Here is a 26281-nt window from a genome sequence, read left to right as displayed (position 1 = left end):
TCTCTGGGCCCATGACCCCTTTTACTATCTTTAAAAGCCAGTGGTATAACATCTTCAGAAAGCTCTCTGCCTCCGCCATTCTTGCCTTCTTCTCATAAGGCCCCTTATGACAACACTGGAGCCACCCAGACAATTCAGGGTGTTCTTCCATGTCAAGATCTTTCATTTAGTCACCTGTGTAGTTCTGGGGGGCAGGAAGGGAAATCCTGATGAGTGGTGTTTGCCCATTACTGTGGTGTAAATTCTCCACACAGTTTCAAGCTAATAACATCACATCACTGAACTTGGAGTCAAGAAGAGATGCGGATGATTGGTTCTTCCAGTCAGGTACCAGCTGGCTTCAGTCCATCACGGGAAGGTCAAGGAAGAGCTCCCTTGGTTCAACCTTGATGGGTGAGCCACAGTGAGCATGGTGAAGAAGAAGGTGTTGGAGAAGGGGTAGATTAGATAAAGGCAGGGCACTGGAAGGGACTCAGCATGACCAGAGAGTTTGATATGAAGCAGCGAGAGCCAGGAAACAAGAGCAAAAGAGCAGGTGAAAACCACAAGGTGAGAGGTCTTCTACACTTTGCTGAGGAGTGTGGCTGTTGTCCTGTGGTTAACAGGCATGGGCTAGGGCACTGGTGAGTTTAAAGCTGCTGTGGTTTTAAGGCACTCAGTGACTGGGCTTCATCCAGACCAGTACAATCAGAACTTCAAGACTGGGGCCACATAGAGAGAAGGAATGCTTTGAAATGTCTTCAGTGATTTTAATGTGCAGCTAGGATTGGAAACGGCAGTTCTAAATCAGCAAGGACTCTGTTAGATGTGTACTTTCAAGACCTCAGACACTGCTATTGGTGTTGGTAAGTGTTGTTGAGTTGGTTCCCACCCATAGTGACCCTGTATAGGGTTTTTGAGGAGAAGCTGGTGACCTTGAACTGTCGACCTTGCAGTTCAAATGACTTTTGCAGTCCAACACATTAACCCACAGCGCCACACCAGGACTCCAACACTTTTAAAGGGCCATTTGCCCTTCAGATACTTGCCCATGTTTACAGAGACCCAGGCCCCAGCCCCAAGCCCTCTATTTCCCATCAGCCATCAGTGTAGTCTGCAAGTAGCCTCGCTGGGTTTTCATATTCACCTGTGACCATGGCTGCCCAGAGGTCCTTGAAGTCAGCAGAAAGGTAAAAGTGAAAGGTTTGTCCTACTGTCTTCTACTTCCTTTGTTGGGAAGGGTAGAAAGCAGGGCTGTAAACCGTTCTGGTGTTCCGGTTTACTTCCCTGCTGTGAATTCATATTTCCACCCCAGATATTCAGAATCTGAATTACAGAACCTCTCTGTTTTTTTCTTAGATTTAAGTAAGAATCATCTGTAAGCATAAGAATCACCGGGGGATCTTGTTGAACTGTGGGGGGTCGACCCAGAATGAACCTTGTTGAATCTGGAAGAAAGAGCTCGCTGAGTCACTTACAGCTGGCTACGCTTTCTGCTTCAAAATACTGCTCAAGATGTAATTACCCCGAGACTCTTTCTGAAAGCAAATCTGTCCTTGGGCAGTTTTCAGAAGTTGTGGCTTGTCAGAAAACAGTGGCTGCTACAAAGGGACACATCATTGAGTTTAAATTGTAAAGGCCAGGCAAAGACTGTGGGAGCCAGGGAGTCTCTTCTTTAGGAATGGGAGCCACTGTTATTATAGTCTGATTGAGGAATGGCCAGCAGGGCCTGAGCTGGCATCTCAGCATGCCGGCACCCCCACCCCTCTTACCCAGGCAGGTGCCTGTACCTTTTTATTACAAAAATTTCAAGCCAGCAAAAAAATGAAAAATGAGTACAGTGAATATCCCTATTTACTACCTGACTCCTAACTGCTTACATCTTGGCCTGGTATATATATTTTCTGCAACATTTTAAACTAAATTACAGATCCCCCTGAGGTTTTACCTCTGAATTCTTCAGCACAGACAGCCAGAAAAATTAAGATCATTTTCTACTTAACCACAAAGCCATGATCACATTGAACACAATTAATAAGATTTCTCCTGAATCCTGTCCCTGCAGTGCTTGTACATGGGAAGCTAGGTCTCAAGGGGTGGTTGCATGCCGGGTAAACAGCTTGGTAAGGATGATTTGTGGATGGGAATGCTGCGGTCTCTGCCAGCAAGTTCTTGGCCTACTGAGATGGGCCTGGGCTGTGTTGTGGGGCTACGTGCCCCTTGGGAGGTGTCTCTAAGGGAGTTGCATAATGAACACACGTTCTGTTACTGATGCGTGAGCCTTCTTATTTTTTGGTCTTGTGGAGGAAGAAACTGAAACTCAGCTTACAAGGGTGTTGGAAGATGGATTCGGGGTCCCACAGCTCACTCCCAGCACTCTTAGTACACAAGTTTTAGCACTGAAAGTAAGCCCATCTGTTGGTTTCTCCTTCGTGTAACTCAGAGAGGGTGGTTAGGGGTCAGGGAGAATGGCCAGTGGGTTTTCACGTACACTTCCTGTTGAGTTCTTTCTGCATTCCTCTCACTGAACTAATGTCACGTTGTAATCCCTCCAACACTCCTCGGAGGTAAACACAATTACTCTCCCAATACAGAGGTGGAGACTCGGGGGACTGGAGAAGTTCGTTGGGATTCGAAACCAGGTCTTTGTGTTTCCAGCTACTCTGTTAGACTTCAATAGTATTGTAAGTTCCAGTCAGACTACATTTCTGGGGCTGTGTCCCTGCCTCAGGCACCAAGATAAGGGTTTGAAGTTGAGTCAGATCTGTGAGAAATCAGGGGTAACTCGTACTGGGTTGTTGTTGTTGTTAAGTGCTGTGGAGTCAGTTCTGACTCATAGCAACCCTGGATAGGTTTTCCAAGGAGCAGCTGGTGGGTTTGAACTGCCGACCTTGTGATTCAAACCAATCTTGGATTCCAGTGCTTTATCCCATAGTGCCACCCAAATTGTATAGACAGTGCTTCATTTTCCGTTTAATTTAACCTATTAATCTCCATGCATTATTTGGAAACCTTCTTGTGGGAATAATGATTTACTAAAACATGTATTAGTAACAATATAGCAATGTTAGGATAATATTATTAATTTTCTCAGTGGTCAATATAGGTGGCTAGTTCATTGGGTGTTTAGCAAAGCCTATCTGGAGGGCTCTTGGAAATGCAGAGCGAGCCAAAAGCGCCCAACTTCCAATGGAGTTCCAGTTTTTGCTGAGATCTGCCCACAGACAAGCACAGTGGAAGTTCCATTCCCGTGGAGCTAAGTGTCCCTCAGGAGGTGTCTCTCTACCATGGTAGAGCCTGCGGAATCCTCAGAGGTGAACAAAACACAGCTCTGGCCTTAAAGTCTTCATGTGAGGGACCACTGACATTCAATCAAGATGTTGTTGTTGTTAGGTGCCATTGAGTCGGTACTGACTCACAGTGACCCTATGTACAACATAATGAAACTCTGCCCATTCCTGGGCCACCTCACAATTGTTGCCATGCTTGAGCCCATTTATGCTTTCACTTGGACAATCCATCTCGCTGGAGTCTTCCTCTTTTTCTCTGACCCTCCACCTTACCAAACATGATATTCTTTTCCAGTGACTGGTCCCTACTGATAATATGTCCAAAGTATGACAGACGAAGTTTGGCCATCCTGGCATCCAAGGAGCACTCTGGCTGCGCTTCTTCCAACACAGATCTGTTAGTTCTTTTGGCAGACCATGACACTTTCAATATTCTCCTCCAACACTATAACTCCAAAGCATCAATTCTTCTACGGTCTTCCTTATTCACTGTCCAGCTTTCGCATGCATATGAGGCTATTGAAAATACCATGCCTTGGGTAAGGTGCACCTTAGTCCTCAAGCTGACGTCTTTGCTCTTCAATGCTTTAAAAAGGTCTTGTGCAGCAGATCTGCCTAATGCAGTATACGTCATTTGATTTCTTGACTGCTGCTTACATGAGTGTTGATAGTTGATCCAAGAAGTATGAAGTCCTTGACAACTTCATTTTCTCTGTTGGTAAGAATGTTGTTTATGGGTCCAGTGGTGGGGACAGATTCAGAGAAATGTTAAATGTGGTATGACAATTGAGTTTTAGGAGAACAGGGGAAATCGAGATTGATTCTAATTGGAAGAATCCCAAGAAGACATATGGAGGAAGGGGCATTTGAAATGGACATGAAGTATGCTTAGGAGTTCTAGCAGCACCATTGACACAGATGAAGGCATTTTGAGCTGAGGCATATGGGGAGAGAGGACAGAGTAGCTGGCTCTGGGGAGTGGTGAGAGGGTAGGTTAGTAAGGGCAGTAGGGGTGAGAGCAAACAAAGATGGCTTTGAAAGCTGGGTCAGGCACTGGGCTTGTGTTCCGGTCATTATAGGGCACAGGACTGCCTGAAGAAGCACATGACCTGGTCTGATCTCCCTTAGGGAAGGCAGGTCTAGAAGGAACAGTTGAGAAACCAGGCAGTCCCCAGTTAGGAGACCATCCAGAGTGTGTAAGGCTAGGACTGAATGAGGAGGGCTTCCGGAGGAGCCTGGGGACCTGGGGTCTGGATGGGTGGAGGGTGGGGCTGTCAGCACAGTGAGCAGAGGAAGAGGGCTGGAAGACCCCAAGACTGCCAGCCTGTGGGATGGAGCAGATGGACAAGGCACCAACACTCTGGGCAGCAGGAAAGCAGGTGAGATTTGGGGGAAAGTGGGTCACAGACTTGGAGCATATTAATCTAAGGGAATCTGACTGGAAATGTATGGGAATTTGAGGTCCTAACACAGAGAAGCATGTAGCTGGAAGTACAAATGTGGGTCTCCTCAGCACTTCCGTTGCTGAGCAGATGTCGCCCCAAGCGAGAAAGGAAGGGGCGCAAAGGACTCTGGGAGCGCTCTCAAAGGGTTCTGGGAAGGGATTGTCACGTGGTGGCCAGATTCCCGGAGCAGTGTCACATGAGTGGGGGAGGTGGGAACAGAGACTTCTGCTAGGCGGCCAGCAAGGATGAGGACAGGCAGCTGGCCCAGGCACTGGGCATTTGGGAGGTGTCAGAGGTCACCTTGAGAGTGGTGCCCATGTTGGGAAGAGCAGCCTGGGTGGAGCCTGTAGGCCGAGCATCAGCAAACCTCACAGAGCAGCACAGGGAGAGGACAGGACAGTAGATGGAGGGTAACTGAGCTTTGTCAGGCGGCCACCTGTTAGTTCCTGCAGAGGTTTCATTGACAGATGATTCCACTGTCATGAAATACTGAGAATAAGTAAATGCATAGAGGCAGGGCCTAGCTGAGCGGTTCCCAGGGGCTGGGGAGACTGTTGTTTGTAAGTGCCGTGGTGTCACTTCTGACTCTTAGCGACCCTCTGGAGGGTTTCTGAGGAGCAACTGGTGGGTTTGAATCTCCACCCTTGCAAGTTGCAACTGATCTTGGGGTCCAGTGCTTATCCTATACCAGGATGCCAGAGGACGCAGAGTTTCTGCTGGGGGGATGACAACGTTTTGGAAATGGGTAATGGTTACAGTTGCAAAGCATGGTGAGTGTAATTAATGTTACCGAATTGCACACATAAAAATGGTCAAACTGGCAAATTTTATTTATGTTTCACATACGTAAGACATTATGTATGTTTCACCTGGTGTGAAGCTGTGGGTTAATGCGCTGGTCTGCTAGGTCAGTTTGAACCTCAAGGAAGGTGGTTCAAGCTCACCAGCCACTCCTTGGAAACCCTATACAGGGTCGCTATGAGTTAGAACTGACTTGATGGCACAAAAGCAACAGCAATTTTTAACCTCAATTAAAATACGTGAAAAAGAGGGAGATTTTGGAGAGCTGTCTTCTCCACACCTCTTAACAGCTCTGTCCCCTTCTCCCTCCCGTGTTTCCTTCTGAAGACAGGCCGCCAATGTGGGCATCTTCCATGGATGCATGCAATCTGATGACCCATCACTGAATGTAAAATGAGATAAGATACCTCAGGGGAAGGGAGTTCTTCCAGGTGAATTTTTGAGTCGATGAGGTCTAAGAGTCTAGAATCCTTTAATTGGGGAGCACATCCTAGGAGGCGTGGGTCCCCGATATTGCCTGGGCCAAGGGATTAGCAGGCAGCGCTCAGGCCCCGCGTAGGGAGGAAGCAGTGGGGTCTCGGAGAGGGTAGTCAGCCTACTTGTAGGATGTTAGCTGTTCACCATTGTCATTCCACAGGAGAGGAGGAGCGAAGATGATGGGGAGAGGATGCCAAATGACGGGGGCAGAGGAACAAGGGAGCCCAGTGGCTAGCACTGTGTTGACCTGGGTCCTCCTCGGTGGGCATGTGGACAGAGGGAATCAGGGCCATTTTTAGACACTTAGTCGTCTTGTCTTGGAGGCCTCCTCTCGCATCATCCCAATCATCTTCAATGCAGCTACATGAAAGCACGGTTTTTGCTTTGCTGAGATCTAAGAGGCTCTTTATGATTTGACTTTGGCAGTTGCTGAGCTGTGAAGAGCTCATTTCATCAAAGATCTGTCCTGACTTCTCAGCAGAGCTGTGCCTGCTGCAGAAGCTCCTTCAAAATGAGACAGTGACTCTGGCCTTGTTTTAAGTGCAGAGGAATAGCTTGGATGTGAAACTGACAAATGAACAAATTACTGTGTTAAAACATCAAGAGCAGGATGAATAGCAACATTCCCCCCTTCCTAGTTTGCCAGCTCGGTTCGTTTTCAGAACCAGATATCTTTGAATAGTTCTTTGAGAAACCTTGGTCTCATGGAGGCAGGAGAAGACTCCCGACCACCCTGAAGACCCCGGAGCAGCCGGGAAGCCTCCACAAGGACTGTGGTGGAGGGGTGAGGCAGAAGAGAGGAGTCAGAGATTGGCGTTTCTAAGTTCAGGATGTTGGAATAGTTAGGCCAGGAGGTACCATGGTCTAGAGTATGTCTGAAAGGGTGTGTGGTCAGTATTTCTGCTACCAGGACACTAGATGAAAAAATTATTAAAACTGTGGCAGTAAGGCCACCGATGCCACATGTGATACACCAAGTGTCACACCAAGACATTGCTTAACTGGCCAGCCTGCCATAGAGGATTTATGTTTAATCCTCTAGGAAACTTGTTCGACTCTCTTTTTACAATTTATTACACCCAGAATCTCAAGTTACTTGCTAACTTGTACATTTTTGTCTGGTAGAGATGAAATGATTTCTGTCTCTTAGAAAATAAAACCCCAAAGGTATGGTTCTATTGCTCTGGTGCAAACAGTTTGCTCTTGACTACGAACTGAAAGGTTGGTGACGGGGTGCTGTGGTAAAAAGGCCTAGCTGTCTAATTCTGGGGGACCACAACCATTGAAAGACTTGTGAGTGCAGCTCTAGTCTGAAACCTATGGGGTTGCCGTGAGTCAAAGTCAACTTGATGGCAATGGATTTGGTTTCCTTTGGTTTAAGGACAGTTACTGGTTTTACATCTTACCAGTAGCCTCGTTCCAGCGCGCTTCTTCAGTGCCTGTAAATACTCAGGTCCCAAGTGCATCAGTGTTACCATCTAGGTGGTACTCTCATTGAAGGGTAAAATGGATTTTTTTTTTTTCCAATTGCCTTTTCCCATCACCTAATTGATTCTTTTGAGTTATAGTGTTGGAGGAGAATATTGAAAGTGCCATGGGCAGCCAAAAAAACAATAGGTCCATTTTGGACGAAGTGCAGCCAGAATGCTCCTTAGAGGCTAAGATGGCCAAACTTCATCTCTCATACTTGGGACATATTGTCAGGAGGGACCAGTTGCTGGAGAAGGATATCAGGTTTGGTGAGGTAGAGGGTCAGAGAAAAAGAGGAAGACCCCCAGAGAGGTGGAGGCTAAGTGGCAGCATCGATGAACTCAAGCGTGGCAACAGTAGTGAGGTTGGCCCAGGATCAGGCAGTGTTTTGTTCTGCCGTGCATAAGGTCAGTACCAACGCGATGTCACCTACCCTTTTGTTGTTGTCAAGTGCCATCACGACACTGTGTAGGGTTTCCAAGGAGTGGCTGGTGAACATGAACCGCCAACCCTCTGGTTCAGACTGACTTTACAGCCCAACCCATTAACCCACCGGGCCATACCAGGACTCCACCTGGCCTTTGCTGCTGTTGCTATGTGCCGTGGAGTCGGTTCCGACCCATAGCAACCCTGTACAGGGTTTCCAAGGCTGTAAATCTTTACGGGAGCAGAAAGTCTCATCTTTCTCCCGCAGAGCAGCTGGTAGTTTCAAACTGCCGACCGTGAGATTAGCAGCATGATTCATAACCACTACGCTACCAGAGCTCCTTCCATCTTCCCTTTAGCTAGTGAATAATTCTCCCTCTCCTCACATCCCTGGTAACCATCATAGAATATTTCTTTTAGTATGAAAACCTTTTATTGGCCTTTTTTTCACTTCAGGAATAATATTTAATAATTTAAACAACCAAAGGGCACATTATGTAAGCCTGCCTCCTGGCCGCCAGCACTCAGCCTTTCTCTTCCCATGAGTCTGGAGTCCTCAGCTGCGCTCTTTATTGACTTTTTACAGCAGTGGACTCATGCAGTATTTGTCGTTTTGTGATTGACTGATTTTACTCTGCATAATGCCTTTCAGGCTCACCTATGTTGTGGAGGGTTTTGCAGATTCGTTGTTATTCTTCAGCTCTATTTGGAAGTAGGGTCTAAGCAATGTCCATGGGCCCAGGAGTCCCCAGGGCTCACCACACTTTGGATCAACTAGCCCTTCCTCTTCTCTCTCTCATCTCAAGGTTGATGGGAGTCTATGGAACATGGTTGAGCTCAGCCCATATCTTCATTGCTGCCTTTTCTCCTCTTCCATTCACAAATTGACCAAAGTAGTCGCCAGCCAGCTTACATGCCTGCTCATGTGTTCTCTTTGAGTTTCAGTCTTAGAGGGAGGGGTTTGTCCTGAAGGGACTTGATTGTTTGCCTTGATAGCTCCCTGGTGAACAACTTGCTTCTATTTTTTTTAAATGTTTTATTGTGAATTATGTGATAATTTACCTGGGAGAATATTAGCTTTACATTCATCCTATCGTATATCGTTTCATTGTCAGGTTTCAATCCCCTTCATGCATCATCATGTATAGATGAGTCCCCAGGTCTTGCCACACTGCTGGCCAACCAGGTCTCTACCCGCGTTCACAGGAGTCTATTGAACGTTGTAGGGCTTAGCTTGCAGCTTTATTCCTGTTTTTTCCTCACTTTCCCTTATCGGTGACCAACGTTGTCACCAGTCAGAGCGCATGTCTGCTCATGTATTCCCATTGAGTTTTGGTCTTGGAAGGGAGTTTGCCCTGAGTGGACCTGACCACTTGCCTTGATGTCTCCTGGGGGAGCAACTTGCTTGTTCTTTTAGTAATCAGTTGGACTGCCATTATTGTTTTGTATTTTTCCTGTCGATCTTTCTTTCAAGAAGTATCTTCTGTTCTTCTAACAACTTGCTTGCTTGTTTAGCCAGTCAGACTGCCATTTTTGTTTTTGATTTTTCCTGCTGAACTTTTTTTGAAGAAGTGTCTTCTGTTACTCTAGCTGCTCCAGGCTGGTCTGTTTGTCCTTTCTAATGGGAATGTCCCACCTCAGAAGGTTCTAGATAGGGCTCAGGATTCCACCTAAGGTCCTATACCGTGCAAAGGCTGCACTAGAGGCCTGTTTCACTGGACAAGTTCTAGAACCCCTTTTAGGTATTCCAATCAGTTATAGACTAAAGACGGCTTACAGGCTTTCTGTAGCCATGATTCCTGATACCCCTTTCTGCCCCACTCAAGTGTCTATTTTACAATGGTAGGCAAGGGAAACCAATATTCCTAAGACAAGAATGGTTTCTTTTATTATTTTGAATTTTGTTCTACATGTTTCTTCTACTCTATCTTCTAATGTGATCCTTTTCAAAACAGTTGATGATGGTAATTGGGCACCATCTACTTCTTTTGGTCTCAGGGTCATGGATGGAGACTAATATTCTTGTGATCTATTGTTGTTGTTGTGAAGTACCATCAAGTCGATTCCAACCCATAGCGACCCTGTGTAGGGTTTCCAAGGAGCAGCTGGTGAGCTTGAACCACCAACCTTGCAATTCAAAGGACTTTGCAGTCTGACACATTAGTCCACAGCGCCACACCAAGACCACTGGAGTAACTACGTAGTGACCATTTTTTCCTGCTCGTGGAATCTGTGGGTCAGGAATTGGGAAAGGGCGCTGATTAGTACTGTTTCTCGAAGCCTGGGGCTCCAGCTGGAGGGGACAAAGACAGTGGGTAACTCAGATGGCTGGAGTTAGAGCTAGGCATGGTGAGTCCACTTCCCAGATGGTCCCTCCAGTCTTAAGTCTGGGACCTTGGCCAAGATGACTGGGAGGCTGGGCTCAGCTGGGGTGGTTGACCAGAGCGCTGCCTTGTGGCATCTCTAATATGGTGGCCCTGGCACGTGGTTGGCCTTCTTCCATGGTGGCGCAGTGTTCCTGTGAGCAAGGTGGAGTCTGCATGGCCTTTTGTGATTCAGCCTCACAAGTCCCTCGTTGTCACTCGTGTTGTACTTAATTGGTCAGTCAGAAGTCCACTCAGGCTCAAAGAGAGGAGCTCTTAGCCCCACCTGTCAATGTCCAACATATTGAGGTCACTGCTCTTTACCATCTGCTTTGTCTGGTCCTTTCTCCTAATAAACCATGGGCGCTTTGTCAGATGATGAGAGATACTCAGACCTCCACGTACCGTCTGTTTGCAGTCCCGATGTGCTCCTCGGGCCTTTACCGGGCTGTGATGAGGTCTTACTCTAGGTTCTTCCAGTCTCCTGGGTGGAGCTTTCAGCAGTGGTTACCCACAAAACTCAAAACAGTAGGAAAGGATATTAATGCTACATTTTAATGAAGACAGCAAAGAAAAAATAAAATGCAAGGATAAATATCAAGGTTCTAAAGTGAGACTATCCCTGAACTAAAGATTTATCAGTGATCTCTGTTTTGTTTTTACGTACTGGTGGTGGTGGTATGCCATCAAATCAGTTTTGACTTACAGTGACCCTGTATAGGGTTTCCGAGGCACTCAAGCTTTATGGAAGCAGAAAGCTCCACATTTCTCCCATGAATGGCTGGCAGATTTGCACTTCTGACCTTGCAGTTAGCAGCCCAGTGTTGTATGCCCTTGAGTCAGTTCTGATTCATAGCAACCCTGTATAGGGTTTCCAAGGTGTGGGTTTGGACCACCAACCTTGAAATTCGCAGTCCAGTGCTTATCCTAGAGCACCACATCAGAACTCTGTGTGTGTTTTATTAGGAGCACAAACCCAGATTCATTGCTGGGAAAATCTCATAATTTGCTTTCACGCCTTTTAAGTGCTGTTTTCTCCAGACGTATTCTGCCTTCCTGACTGTTCAGAATATCTAGGGCAGTGCTTTTAGAGGGGAGGGAGAAGGTCACCAGGAAAATGTGCAGTTCTCTTTTGGGTCCTCAGTATTCTAGAGCAAGTATTTAATTAGGCAAGATTGAGAGAGCTAAAAGCAATAAAATAAATTGGCCTGTTTTTTTGTTTTTTAAATGTAGAACCTTTGTTCCCTGTTGGCATGCAACAATTTTTATCCTAAGAGGAAATACTTAGTTTGATTTGACTTTGCTGTCAGCAGAGATCTTGGCATTTGCAACCAACACCTTGTTAAGTAAATAGGAAGTGCCGAGAGGACTTCCAGTCATAATTTAGAGCAAGTCAGGATAAAAAACAGTGGCTGAGAGGTAGAGTTCTGGTCTCTAGGTCCCAGCAAGAGTGGAAAACTCAAGACCCTTGGGCAGCAGTGTGTGTGTGTGTGTGTGTGTGTGTGTGTTTTAATGTTTTGTTGTGAATTATGTGATCGTTTACATGGGAGAACATTAGTTTTACATTCATCCTATCATATTTCATTTCATTGCCATGGTTACAATCCCATCCATGGATCATCAGCCAACCACAAGGTATACCCTGTAAGTCTGACTCTCTCCTCCCCCCCCCCCCCCGTTGTCCCCCGTTGTCTGCTATCTGCACGCAGCCCCTCTCCCTCTCTGGGTCTAAAGTCCCCAGTCACTCTATCTCTCCACATTATCGTCTCTGCCTCCATCTCTGGCGTCACTGCTTCTCTGGGTAGGATCCAGCTCTCCACTCTTCTCCTTTGATGGTCCCAGGGACCTCTACTCCTAAACTGCCCTCCTTGCTACAAAAGTAGTCTACCTTTACATTTCCAACCCTCACAGTCAGTCCTGATAACAGTTATTCACTATTGTTTCACAAGAGACCAATCGCATTTCCTTTCACCAGCCCTGCCTAGACAGATTGGATACTGCTCAGTGGAGATTCTACCCTTCTTCCAAGCCTTCTTGAAAGCTTGTAAGCCAGTCACTTCTTGCCTTTGAAGCCCCCCATTTTGGGTAGCTAATGTCCAAGTTGCCCATCCCTGTCTACTCTGTGTATGGAGGGGGTGGGAATGAGCCTTGCTGTAAAGATTTGTTCCTTCTTTTGAGCTACTGCATCCATAGGTGTAGGTCAAGTTCATCAAATTGTATCAGATGACTCTTCTGTTTTTCTTTTTCTTTCTTCTTCTAGTTGAGCTCTGATCATCATTGAAGCCAGGTCAGGTGGGTATTATCTGCAAGTGTAGGTGTTCTTGTGCAGATGCCCTCTCTTCTTATCAGCTGGATGCTTCACTCTCCACGCTAGTCCTCTGTGACTGTGTCACTGACTCTGGGCCCAAGAGTCCCCAGGTCTTGCCACATGGCTGGCCAACCAGGTTTCCACCCGGGTTCACAGGAGTCTATTGAACATTGTAGGGCTTAGCTCACAGCTTCATTGCTGTTTTTTCCACATTTACCCTTATTGATGACGAACGTGGTCACCAATCAGAGCATGTATTCCCATTGAGTCTTAGTCTTGGAAGGGGATTTGCTCTGAGGGGACCCGACCACTTGCCTTGATGTCTCCTGGGTGAGCAGCTTGCTTGTTCTTGTAGTAATCAGTCGGTCTGCCTATATTGTTTTGTATTTTTCCTATCGGTCTTTCTTTCAGAAAAGCAGTGTGTTTTGAAGCAGAGTTGGCCTGGATCTGGGCTGGCCTCAATCTGGCTCCATTCCCAGGTTCAAGTTGTGTCAGAGCTGGAAGCGTCTTCACTCATGAACATGGCCTCTGGGCTTGCCTGGAATAGGCATACAGTAAACATCAATTGAAAGGACAAGTGGGCTGTTGTTGTTAAGTGACTTTGAGTCCATTCTGGCCCATAGCGACCATGTGTAGGGTTTCTGAGGAGCAGCTGATGAGCTTGAACTGCCAACCTTGCAGTTCTAACCAGCTTTGCAGTCCACCTTATTAATCCACAGTGCCACACCAGGATTCCAAAAAATGGATAGATGAAATAATGGATGGAGGAATCAATGGGTGGGTGGGTGAATGGATGGAGAGAACAATGGATGGATGTTGCATAGATGGGTGAATGAATAGAGGAGTAGATGGAGGGATGGAAGGACCAATGGATGACTATTGGCTAGATGGATGAATAGATAGGTACACAGCTGGATAAATGAAAGGATGGAAGGAGCAATGGATGAAAAGAACAATGGGTGGATGTTGGATAGATGGGTGAATGAATAGATGGGTCCTTGGTTGGATAGATGATGGGATGGAAGGCACAATGGGTGGATGGAAAAACAATTGATAGATGTTAGATAGATGAATGAATAGATGCATAGATGCATGGATAGCTGAAGGGATGGAAGGAGAAATGGATAGAAGGGTGAATGGATGTATGGACTTTGGGTCATGGGTGAATAGATAGGTAGATGGGTGGATAGATGGAAGGCTGGAAAGAGCAATGAATGGACAGAAATAACAATGGATAGATGCTGGATAGAGGGAATAAATAGATGGATTACTGAAAGGATAGAAGGAGCAATGAATGGATGGATGGATGGATGGATGGATGGATGGATGGATGAATAGGCACTTATATTGGTGACTTTAGTCATCTTTCCACTATGTCAAGCTACCTGAGGCTCTTGGGTATTGAATCTTGTGAGGTGGTCAGTTGCCTATTCAAATTTTATTAGATGTTGGTCTAGACAAACCAGCCATCAGGCATTGTCTTGGGTCAATTGGGGTAACTTGAATATGGTCGAGGGATTAGATGAGATGAAATCCTACTGGAATGAGAAAGTAGACTGTTGACTGAAAAAAAATCATGAACAGAATGCATAGCATGCATGATCTTGTCTAGGTTTAAAATATTTAGACAGAGATGTGTATGTTGAAATAAGTGTTCTCCAAAAATACTTTCAAAATAGCCTATTGACTAAAGAAAAACAAAACTGATTACTTCCTGAAGTAAGGGAGATCACTTCCCTACCTGGCCAGACAGAATCTTAGTCATGCTGGAAGGAGGACAACAGAGATGGAATGTTTATGGGTTGTTTTTTTTCTCTCTCTCTCTTTCTCTTTCTTTCTGTCACTCTTTCTTTCTTGTCTCACTTCAGTTTTCTTGATACCATGTAGGGCTTGCCTAGCTAATAATAAAGAAAAAAAAAAAAAAAAATTCCAGACCCAGTGCCATTGAGTCGATTCCAACTCACAGCGATCCTGTGGAATAGAGGAGAACTGCCCTCAGGGTTGCTGAGGCTGTGAATCTGTAGGGAGCAGAACCTCTCATCTTTCTGCTTCCTCTAGTGGATTTGCAGCACCAGCCTTGTGGCTAGCAGCCCAATGCTTATCTCACTATGCCCCCAGGGCTTCTGCTAATAATTAAGAGTGTTTGTTAATGACCTACAAGCTCGCCTTTGTACTTGGACATGATACTGCTGGGTGACAGAAAATAAGATTTATTGTGCTCCAAATAATATTCCATATTTTATAAGTTTTCTACAGTGGACATGCATTGTTTGTATATATCTGTCCAATATCTCTGCTCACATAACAAATCCAGGTGAGCATTTCCAGCTCAGCAAATACCACTGTTCACAGCTTGCTGTGTGTACCGCCACAGCCTTCTTTGCCACATTTAGCGCTGTGCGGCTACTGAGGGCTAGCTGTGCACCTCTCATCTTGACCTCACTTACTCTTCTCAGTAACTCCGAAATAGACACTCTACGTTTTCTCTTTAAAGACAGGAGACAGAAGCACAGAGAGGTGAAGTCACTTGTCCGCAGTCACACAGCAGTAAGAGTTCAGGTTTGAATGCCAGCATTCTGATACCAGTATCCATGCCCTTAACTGCTCTGCTATACCACTCTACCCTTATCACCATAATTTAGCAAAGTTAACCTGCAAGGGCACTGTTGGCTTGGTGGAATTCTCACCTTCCATTCGATTCCCAACCAGCACATCTCTTGAGCAGCCCACCACACATCTGTCAGTGAAGGCTTGTATGTTGCTGTGCTGCTGAAAAAAATTTCAGAGAGCGTCTAGTCTAAAACAGACTAGGAAGAAAGGCCTGGTGATCTGCTTTTGAAAATCAGCCAGTGAAAACCCTGTGGATGATAGCAGTGTGATCTACAGCCGAGCCTAGGATGATGCTGGAGCAAACAGCATGGCGGTCTGCTGTGCACAGGGTCACCGTGAGTTGGGGGCTGAGGTTAGGGCAGCTAACAACAATCGTGTGTTATTCTTTATATTTTAGGAGTAAGGATGAGAATGGCTACCTGCTAACAGGTGCAGGGATGCCTGATGACATCTGTTTATTTTTTAAAAACACTTTTTATTGTGATTTGTGTATAAGTTTACAGAGCAGATCGGTTTTCCATTTTACAGTCCACGCCCATTTTGTTTTGTGATATTGACTGCATTTCCCACATGGAACAACGCTCTTCCCACTTCCTCCCTGTTTCCTCTTTCCCGCCCTCCCTCTCCTTCTCTGCCTGCTTAGCTTTCTCTCTGGGCAGATGCCACCCTTCTGATCTCAGGTAGTTGATTGTCCTAAGGAGTGCAGACCTCCTTGGTGGTGGTGTTCATCTTAGGAACCCAGCTATCATTTGGTTGAAAGCTGAGCCATGGAGGTGAGTGTTCAGTTCGAGACCTAAAGGGTAACTGAGGGCTGTCTGTAGTCTCGGAGGTGATTGATGACTTCTGTTTCCTGACTTATAACCTGTGGCTGGGACCACCTGGGCGGAGGTGGCACCACGTGCCCAACGGGACGCTTCCTGGAAACGGGGGTTGCAAGCCCCAAGGATGTTCATGAATGGAAGTCAGCACACCGCAAGGGGAACCTCTGGGGCATCAAGGCCGGGGTGACTATCTTTTCCGGTACCCTGCTCTCCCTGGCTCTGGTAGCGTAGTGGTTACGAATAGGGCTGCAAGCCTCAAGTTCAGTAGTTCGAAACTACCAACTATTCTGTGGGAGAAAGATGAGGCCTTCTGCTCCCGTAAAGATTTACAGCCTTAGAAATCCTGTACAGGGTCGCTATGAGTCGGAACCGACTCCACGGCACATAACAACAACAACAGCTCTCCCTGGCAGACAGGGCTGTCGTTTGTAATCAAAGTGCCTTACACTGGACTCTCCCTCTGCCCCTGGCTGGTCCATTGATCCTGGTGCCACTGCGGCTCCAACAGCAGCAGAGCCTTACCATGGTGGCGTGTCTTCAGATAAGACCCTCTGTGGGGCCAAGAATGGGAGGCTTACATGGGCACCCAGTCCTGGGTCAGCCCCTGGAGACCTGACCTGGCCCTGTGAGCTCCATGTTCTCGGAAGAAGGGAGAGGGCTCCTTCCATCTCATTTCAGCCAGTACCCACTCTGCCCTCTGTTGCCATTTGGATTCATTTCCCACGGGCAGCGTTCCTTCTCATCTCTAGCTCTCTTTCTCCGAGTTCTGCTTGTCCATATGACCCCAGCTGCTGTTTGACTGTTGTAGGAGTTTAATTGCTTCCCATTGTACCACCTTACTTTGACTGTAGGCACCAAGGTCTGTGTTTGAACTGGAGGCAGAATCAGGACGAGGAGGTCTGCCCTGTGCCATGTTGGCAGCTGCCCTCCATGCCTGATGAGAGGGGAACAGCCGCTGTCATCTGCTTTGTGCATCCCCATTTCCAGAATATCAGGATGTGCTTTAGTCTCACTGGATTTGGATAGAGCCCTCTGATGGGAATAAGGACCAGAAAGACTGAGTGCCCGACCAATGTCACACAGCTTCAGAAGACAAGAGCAGGAGTTCAAACCCTAGTCTTTCTGACTTTTAAGGCTGGTGTGCCTCTGGGCCCATTAAGTAGGATGATACCTTCGTTCCTGCGGAAAGCATTCTAACCAGACTCACCTTTTACCCAGGGTTTGGCTGTGGCATTTCTGATTCATGATATATTGATTTGAGGATGAGAAGCAACCATTTAAAAGTGTATTTAGAGAGATAACGAAGCCCCCTGGCGTCACTGGGAGGCACTTCAGTGATCAGAATGACACGAAGACTCACTTGGGCTTCATAGAGAGCATGGGCGGTTCGCTCTGGAACCCATCGATTACAGGCGAGTGAATGGGCTTCAGCAGTGTGAGTGTGACCCTGACTCGATGAGTGTGCTGAAGCAGACTCCCAGGGTCATCCAGCCTGATTGTCTTCCCAGCGCCTTGTTCCTAAGCACCTGTTTGCCTGTCATTTGTAGCAGGTGATGTGTTGTCATCAGTGTAGGATCTGCAGTGATTAGGTTGAGCTGTCTGTGATTGAGCCGATTTTCACCGAAGCCCAGAGCAGCTTCTTCCAGTCTGATGGTTGGAAGAGGGATCCTTGGAAAGGAAGACCTTTGACAGTGTATAAGTGTCTTAGAGCTCTTGGGCTGCTCCCCTGGCTTGGGAACCAGAGGTCTGAATGGGGGTAGAGGACCCGGGGGAAGGCTAGGGACAGCCATCACCCCTCAGGACTGTCTTCTAGAAACATCCCAACACACTGCAGGGTGGGGTGGGGGTTGTTAGGTTGACAACGTGGCTCTCTGGAATTGAGGGTTTCCAGAAGACCCCTGACTTGGAAGAGGTGGGGCCCAGAAAGGCCTGCCTGAGCAGAGACCCTGAGCTGGGCTCTCTTTGCCTGTGTAAGTGTGTGTGCTTTAAGGCCTTGAGAACAGCGCTGCCAGCAGGAAATGACCCAGTTGCCCATTTCCATGCCGTTCACCAATGACGCTCAAGTCCTCACTTACCTTACCTGCATCTCAGATGAGCTGTCAGTACCTTGCCAACGTGACTGGACTTCTTGTCCTTTGGCACACAGAACCTCTGGAGTGGAGGAGGAGTTAGTCACATACATAAAGGGGCATGGAAAGCAATAGGGAGTGGTGGGGATTACGGTGAAGTAAGGTGGGGGAGTCTCATTTGAAGTGTCCATCATTCAGCAGGTGGTTGCCATGAAGGTGAGCAGGCCTCATGATGTCCAATTCTCCTGTTTGTTCCAAATAAGCTCAAAATAGGGATTTAGTACAAAACTCTGTGGTCTTTACATTGTTATTGTTAAGTGCTGTTGAGTTGATTCTAACTCATAATGACCCTGTATAAGGTTTTCTAAGAGGAGCTGGTGGCTTTGTACCACTGTGGTTAGCAGCCCACTGCCCATTCTAAAGCACCACATTAGGACTTCTTGTCTAGCTATTAGTTCAATGTGATGAACCAGATGCTCCAAGCATTCTGTCATCTAGAGGCTCTGAAAGCCCTTAGTTGTTATCAGCTTCCTGACTGCAGCAGGTCCTAGAGATGCCGTCATCTTGTGCAGCCTTTCTCCCTTCCATGGTGTTACAATGCTGCTGTGTTCTCAGATAAGGCCCTCCATTTCCCAGTCTCCCTTGCAGCTAGGCGTAGCCCTATAACTGTCTCTTGGCCAATGAGATGTCAGTGAGACATTTACATGGTGGTCTGGGGATCTTTATTAAGCGATGTTGGTTCACATGTGCCCTCTGACTGCCCTTTCACTTGGACCTGGAGAATTAGGTTACATGTTGGGGATGAAGGAGGGTTATTATCCTGCCCTGAACTTTGAACATTTGATCTTTGATGTGAAAGTGAAATGCATCACTGTCCTGTGAAAATCATTGTAACTTGGTCACTGTTACTTGCAGCCAAACCCAGTCCTAATGAGGAAACAGGTCAAGAGAATGACTAGCTCTGTCAGGGCCTTGCCAGGAGCTCCTGGGGTCTCAAAATGCCCATGTAAAGCTGCGATTCTTAACCAGGATTGATTTTGCTCCCCAGCGGACATTTAGCAATGTCTGGGGACATCATTTGTAGCTCTTCTGGGGGTACTGGCATCTAGTGGGGAGAGAGCCCACGGATGCTGCTAAACCTCCCACAAAACACAGGACAGCCCCCACCAAAGAGGGTGACCCGACCCCTCAGTGCCAGTAGCACTGAGGCTGAGAAACGCTGGAGCCGAAAATCACTTACACGCCTAACTAATTTCTTCCTCCCAACTCCCTCCCTTCCCTTCTTTTTAATTTTTTTTCAAAATCAGAAAATGGAAGTCAGAGGTTCTGTGCTGGTTGACAGTGAGGGCACAGCATGTAAGTGGCCGATTCCAGCCAGGGGTGAGGGGTCATGTGGACCACACGCAAGGCATGGCTGGTGCTCAATATGTCCCAGCCTCATCTTAAGAGTCCGGATGCTTCTGCTTCTACCACTCACCAGATGAGTGTGACTGAGCTGGTCACTTCCCCTCTGAGTGCCTTAGTGTCTCCCATGTTATGAATGGGGGTGGAGAGAGGCCCCGTCCCTGCTGAAAGTACAAGTGAGCCTGTTGCTTAAAGTGCCTGGCACAGTGCTTTGAGGCACAGGTGCTGCCCGGGGCTAGTCCTTTAATTGTTGGACCATGGAGACTAAGATTGAGGGGCACTTGGGCACCTACAGGGATCCCTGGTGCTGCAGTGGTTAAGCACTTGGCTGTGAACTGAAAGGTTGGTGGTTTGAACCCTCCAGTTACTCCTGGGGAGAAAAATGTAGCAGTCTGCTTCTGAACAGATTTACTCCCCCAGAAACGCTATAGGGCCGTTCTCCTCTGTCCTACAGAGTTGGAATAGACTTGCTATAGTAGGGCTGAGAGTACAAAAGTATTTCAGCCACTGCAGAACCTGGGTCACCATGCTGATCCCGACTGGCTACAAGCCAGCACAAGTAGCAACTGATAATGCCCATCAAGTCAGCCCTCTTGAGGACCCCCACACAGTGGGTGGGATATTGCACAGCCCTGCATCATTCCCACAGTCAGTTCTGGAATAGGACTGTTAGGGATTATGGGTGTTTTGTTGACTGATTTTTAGAAGTAGATCTACAGACCTTTCTTCATAGTCTTTCTTAGTCTACTGAATTCCGTTCAGCATCACAAATCACTCAGGTCCAGAGGGAACCCCAGATTCATTTGGAAGGACAAATCTGAAGAGCCCGAGTTTCCTTTAAGTTACTTTAAACCCAAGGTTTAGAGAAATGAAATCACACCCCCAATTGAGATGAATTGTCTCGAAAGTGTAAGGGTGAGAGGTAATGTCACAACTACCTACCTCATTTCAGGAGCTTTGTCTCATTCACTTCCCCCAGCTGTCTTGGGAAGTAGGTTTATTTTTTCAGTCCCATTGGACAAATGAAGAAACTGACATGATGAGAGAATGGATACCGCTTTCAAGATTTTGCTGGTCAATGAACCTAGGAGTTTATTAAAATGACCACCTTGTTAGACGGCAGGAGGGTAGACTGTGGGCTCATGGTCATTTCTGATTTGTACAGTTGGGTATTCTAACAGTCAGAAAACAACAGGGAAATTAATCTGGCCTCAGATACAGTCCAGAGACAGCTCTGTTGCTCAGTTGGCCTTGACATTGTGACAATGCCCGACAGAGACATCACCACACTTCTGTTTCTGCTGTCTTGGCTGATGTAGACTTCTTGATCTTGACCTCAGGTAGCCACCTGCCCCACCTGCATTCCAAGACTCTCTCCCTGTGTCCACACCAACCTTAAGATCTTCAAACTCCCTCTCCACAGCCCAGCTGAGGGTCCCAGCATGATGGGGAGGGTTGAACTCCCCTCTGTATCACAGAGGTGCTAATGATTTGATATCTCAGCCAGGGATTTAATTGATTGCCTAGCTCAGCTGGAAAACTATTCCACCCGCAGATAGCTCTTTTATCATTTGGGCCCTGCCACCACTGTAATTATACGAATTTTCCAGCAGATGCCCCAAACTCCAGAGAGAATTCCAAAGATGGGACCAGGCTGAGCTTCCATTCTGGTCCATTTCAGACACAATTGTGTGTTACTATACTCTCAATCAACCTTCACCTAGGGATGAAAATCATCCCCCAAACCAGCTTGAAAGGAGCAGTGAGGTGCACAGAAAAGCCGTCTTCTCAGTGGTTACAAACCCTGGATTTCCCGGGGCATTCCTCTTTTAGCTTCCTGTTTCCTTTCTAATCTGTCCTTTTGCAGAAATGGCACCCTGGGAAATTCACGCCCCACAAAGTGCTTAATGAGGCCATTCCAAATGATCAAAGATGACACATCTTCAAATGTTAACTTTCAGGCGGCTGAAGGGCACCACAAACTCCGGGCTCCTTGAGTTTTAGGAAGCCTCACAAAGTCAATGTTTTTGCTGTTGCCTTAAAAAAAAAAAAAAAAGAAAGAAACTTGACTTTAATAAAAGTGAAGGCTGGAAAGCCGGAAGTTACCACAACATACTTGTATGTGCTGTTTTTTTTTTAAAGTTTAAAGGTAAAGTATGTTAGACCCAGGTCCTCAGTTCGACTCAGAGAGGTTCAGTGACTTGTCCAAAGTTGCCCAGCTAAGAAAAGGGCAAAAGTGAGATTTGAACCCAGCCCTAATTCTGGAACTTTCCGTCTTAATCACAGTGCTCTGTAAAATGGGAACAATGGGGTCAATTGATTATTTTCATCTTTTTTTTTTTTTTCTTCTAATGGGAATTCTTTTAAAAAACAAACTGTTGGATGAAATTCCAGTGGGATGCAGGGCACAGACTCAGGGACTCTGTTCTGGAAGTCTGTCTGCCAGTCCCCAGGGTGGCCACAGGGCTTCCATGGTGGAATTCCAGCGCAGCCCAAGCATTACAGAAATGAGATTCTAGAAACTGCCAGCAGGCTGGGGAGCAGCTGGCCGCTGGTGTGTAGACCTGCGTGGGCTTGAAGGCCCAGGATTGGAGAGTCGGAAGGGCTGTGTGAAGTCACGGTGGTCCGGTGGGCGGGCTGACCTGCTGCTTTCTGTGTACACACTCGTACTTGTGAGTGCATGAGAGCTCTGTACTTCCTACTCTGTGCAGAGGATGCACAGAGTGACGGTTAAAAGCAGTAAGACTGCTGACATCCTTTTGGACTTCAGATCAGTGTCAGACTGCCAACTGCAAGGTTGGTGGTTCAAGTTCACCAGCCGCTCTTTGGAAACCCTATACAGGGTCGCTCTGGGTTGGAACTTACTCCAGGGCACTCAACAACAACAACATACCTTACCATTTTGTTGTCCCCCTATCTACTGCTTAGCTGAAAATTGGGCAATGAAGGGTGAGTTCCTTTCCAGACTTGAAAAGTGATAGAAAGCCGTAATCTCAGATTCCTCCAATCTCTCTCTGACTAGTAAACCTGGTCCTTTTGTTCATAATTTTGAGTTTTGCTCCACATTTTCTCCCACTCTACCTGAGATCTTCTAATGTGATCTCTTTCAGAGAAGCTGGTCGTGCTGGCTGGGCACCATCTTGTTTTCCTGGCCTCAGAGTTGTGGTGACTGATGTTCATGTTCATGTTCATGTTCATGTTCATGTTCCCACTGTGTCTCTTCAATTTTCATCACTCTCTTTCTTCCTCACATTGGACAGACCATTAGTTGCACCTTAGCATTGCTCTTGAGCTTTTAAGATCCCACACACTACTCACCCAAGCAGGATGTAGAACATTGTCTTTGTGGGCTACGTTATGTCAGTAGACCATGGTGTCCCCTGAGACTATGGTCATGGGCCTCCAGGATCAACAACTCATTACCTTAAGACATTTGATAATATCTAAGAACTTTTATCCTTTTGCCCCCTGTATGCTCTGCTACATACATAGATGTGTTTGCAGCAAAGTTAAATACTCATGTACATATGTCCTCTTTCAAACCCTTATCTATTTGTGGGCATACTTCTGCTCTCCCTCCCATACCCGTTCAGCTGTGTACCCGTCCACGTATCTACCTGAAGAACACTGTTGTTCCAGGGTTGTGTATCTAGCACTATTTACCTCTATCCCCCTTAACCCTTACCTACCTCTCTGTGTCTTCACCTGTCTTCATCATCCTTCTGCCTACCCTCCCTCTTCTTGTAGATTGCCCTTCCCATTGAGTGGCACTGTGAGTTAATGCACCAGACTGCAAAGCTGTTTGAACTCCAAGGTTGGTGGTTCAAGTTCACCAGTCACTCCTTGGAAACCCTATACATGATCGCTATGGTTCGGAACCGACTCGACGGTACTTAACGACAACAACAACCCTCAAGTCAGTGAATTACTCTCCCTTCCCTCCCTCCCCTGGTAACCATCAAAGAATGTTTCTTTTAGTACTGAGAGTTTTAGGCTGGAGAGTAAGCTGATCAAGTCTGTTTTTTTTGGAAGGAGGCCAGAGCACAGAGGGGACCCTCTAGTTGGGGGAGAAGTTGTTGCTAATGCTTTGAACTCGGATTATCAAGCCCTACTTGTAAAGCGGCTAAGTCAACAGCTGTGTGTGGGAGCCAGGCATCAGGTGGGAAGTTCATTAAATAGACATATTTGCTGATGAGCTAAAATGATTATGGGATTCAGTTCAGAGGATTAGAGGTGCAAACAGCCTGTTGACTTCTTTCACTTGGCAACAAAAGTCTCTGCCAGAAAACTATAAAGCCAGAGCCTTTTAGTCCTGAAGGGAAATAGTATCATCATACTATCTCAGTATCAATTCAGTCCAACTGGTACCCAGCCTTCTTGCTTCTGTCCATCCACCCATCCTTCCATCCATCCATTAACCCTGCCACCCACCCATCTATTCTTCCAACACTCTGTGCATCCTTTTGTTATTTCACCCAGCCATCTTTCTATCCTTCCATGTACCCCTTCTACCATTCCTCCATCACGTCTTTCAGTCTACCCATCCGTCCTTTCATGCCCCTCTCCATCCTTTCAAATATCCATCTTGTCTTCCAGTATTTCCTTCTGTCTGTCAATCTTTCCACCCCTCTAGCACCCCCTCCACCATCTTTCCACCCACTTACCTTCCAACAGGTGGCTCTGTGGGTTAGATATTCAGCTGCTAATTGAGGTTCAGACTCACCAGATAATCCTTAAACAAAGATGAGGCTGGCTGCTGCCATGAAGACTTAGAGTCTTCAAAACCCTATGATGAGTCGAAATCAACTTGATAAAAGTAGGGATTTTTGGTTATCCGATTATCCATCCTTCCGTCCATCTACATGCCCATACTTTTATCCTCCCATCTGTCCTATTTATTCATCTTTCCACCCATTGTTCCATCCTTCAATGCTTCCATCTTCCTCCCACCCGCATCTTTCCATCCACATCTATCTCTCCAGCCATCCGTTCATCAAATATCTGAATACTTGCTTTATTCCAAGTGCTGTTCCAGGCCTGGGGAATGCTCAGTAAAGCAGGAGTTGATCAGTAAATCATTCCCTTGCTTTTTCCAGCTTCTAGAGGCTGCCCACGTTCCTTAGCTTTCCAGCATCTCCAGGTCACCCCTCCCTCTGACCTCTGCTTGGTTGTCACCTGGTTTTCAGGCTACAGTTACGGGGAGTCCTATCTCACTCGATCAGGAGCATCTCCTGACCTCAAGATCACATTGGGAAGTCGCTTTTGCCACATCACATGACACAGTCACGGGTTCTAGGACTGGAACCGACAGCAGCAGCCTCAGTGATGATCCGCTCTGCCTTCTATGACCCTGCCCTCTCTGCATTCTCCACGGGATTGTCTTTCTAGGAAATAAATCGGTTGATGTCCTGTCTTTAGTTTCTTCCAGGCTTCCCCTTGATGACAAGATTAAGTTTCTGCTTTGGGGTCTTTGCTAGAGTTCTTGTTCACTCTTGTGACCCTGGGCTGGTGGTCTCTGGAGTAGTCCCTGTGATGTGCCCCCAGCCCCCTTCAGGACTGGATGTCCCTGGGCCCCAGCTGTTGGGCAAAGTGCTGACGGGCCACAGCCCTCAGCTCCCCGCCCAGTATGACACTCTTCAAGTGTCACAAAGTTGTGGCCTGATCATCAGACCAGTCGGGGAGAGGGGCTGGGTGCATTCGACCTGGCTCTCTGCACTGACTCAGGACAGCTCAGAAGGACCACCCGTGCATCAGAGCCACCGTGGGGCCAGCTGGGCCTTCGTGGAGATGGGAGTCCCAGCCCACGCATGCCTCCTTCCCCACCCTCCAACACACACCCTGGTCAGTCACATCCTTTCTGGGAGGTCTCCACAATTTCCCAGGAGTTGAATGAAGCCTCCCTGGTCTCATTGTCTGTTTGTGAAACAGAATGAATGAAAGGGCTGCGTCCCAGTGCTGATCACTGTGAGGATTCAACGGAGCATCACAAAGACCCAGGTGAACCCAACAAAAACCCACTGCTGACTCATAGCAACCCTACAGGACAGAGTCAATCTTTATGAGAGCCGAAAGCCTCAGCTTCCTCCGGCAGAGTGGCTGGTGGCTTCGAACCACTGACCTTGCCGTTAACAGCTGAGTGCTTTACCACTTAAGGCCTCAATAAACGCCTGTTCAGAAGAGAGCATGTCGCACACATTTCAGTAATTGTGGGCTTTCCCCACTAGACTGGGTCCCCTGAGGGCAGCAACCGTGTCTTCCTGTATTCACTCAGTCAGTTCCTTCGTTCAGTCCGTCCCAGTCATGCGTTTGATTCCATTGGATTTGTTTTTTCATCCCTCCCCTCACTCTGTTCATCTGGGACAGGCTCTTCTGTTCCCTCCCATTCACTCCTTGTCTTCCTTCCTGTCTCAGACAGGCACATAACAACAACAGAGATGATAGATCGATAGATCGATAGATCGATAGATAGATAGATAGATAGATAGATAGATAGATAGATAGATAGATAGATAGATAAAGTGCCATTGAGTCTGTTATAACTTACAGTAACTCAATAAATGGTTTCCGATGAACATTTAGTAGGTTCGAATCACCAAACTTGTGGTTCCCAGTCCAGTGTTTATCCTGTGGTGCCACACCAGGAGTGTGTGTATGTGTGTGTGTATATATATATGTATATGGTGGTGGTGTGCCGTGGAGTCAGTTATAACTCATAGTGACCATCTTTCTCCTGTGGAACAGCTGGTAGTTTTGAACTGCTGACCTTGAGATTAGCAACCCGACTAGTAACCACTACGCTACCAGAACTCTCTCTCTCT

General features: G+C 47.0%; 1 protein-coding gene across 1 annotated transcript in view; it reads left to right on the top strand.

Annotated features, from left to right (window-relative positions):
- Positions 1-477: 477 nt before the first annotated feature.
- The window catches only part of WFDC1 (WAP four-disulfide core domain 1), a 64557-nt gene continuing 38753 nt past the window's right edge, over positions 478-26281 (top strand). The window contains exon 1 of the mRNA XM_006860289.1: positions 478-549. Coding sequence (XP_006860351.1) covers positions 478-549 — 72 coding nt within the window. The remainder of the gene's footprint in view (positions 550-26281) is intronic.

The sequence above is a fragment of the Chrysochloris asiatica genome, unplaced genomic scaffold, assembly GCF_000296735.1.
Source record: "Chrysochloris asiatica unplaced genomic scaffold, ChrAsi1.0 scaffold00037, whole genome shotgun sequence".
Classification (NCBI taxonomy): Eukaryota; Metazoa; Chordata; class Mammalia; order Afrosoricida; family Chrysochloridae; genus Chrysochloris; species Chrysochloris asiatica.
Note: the sequence above shows the minus strand (reverse complement) of the source record. Positions and strands in the feature narration are given on the sequence as shown.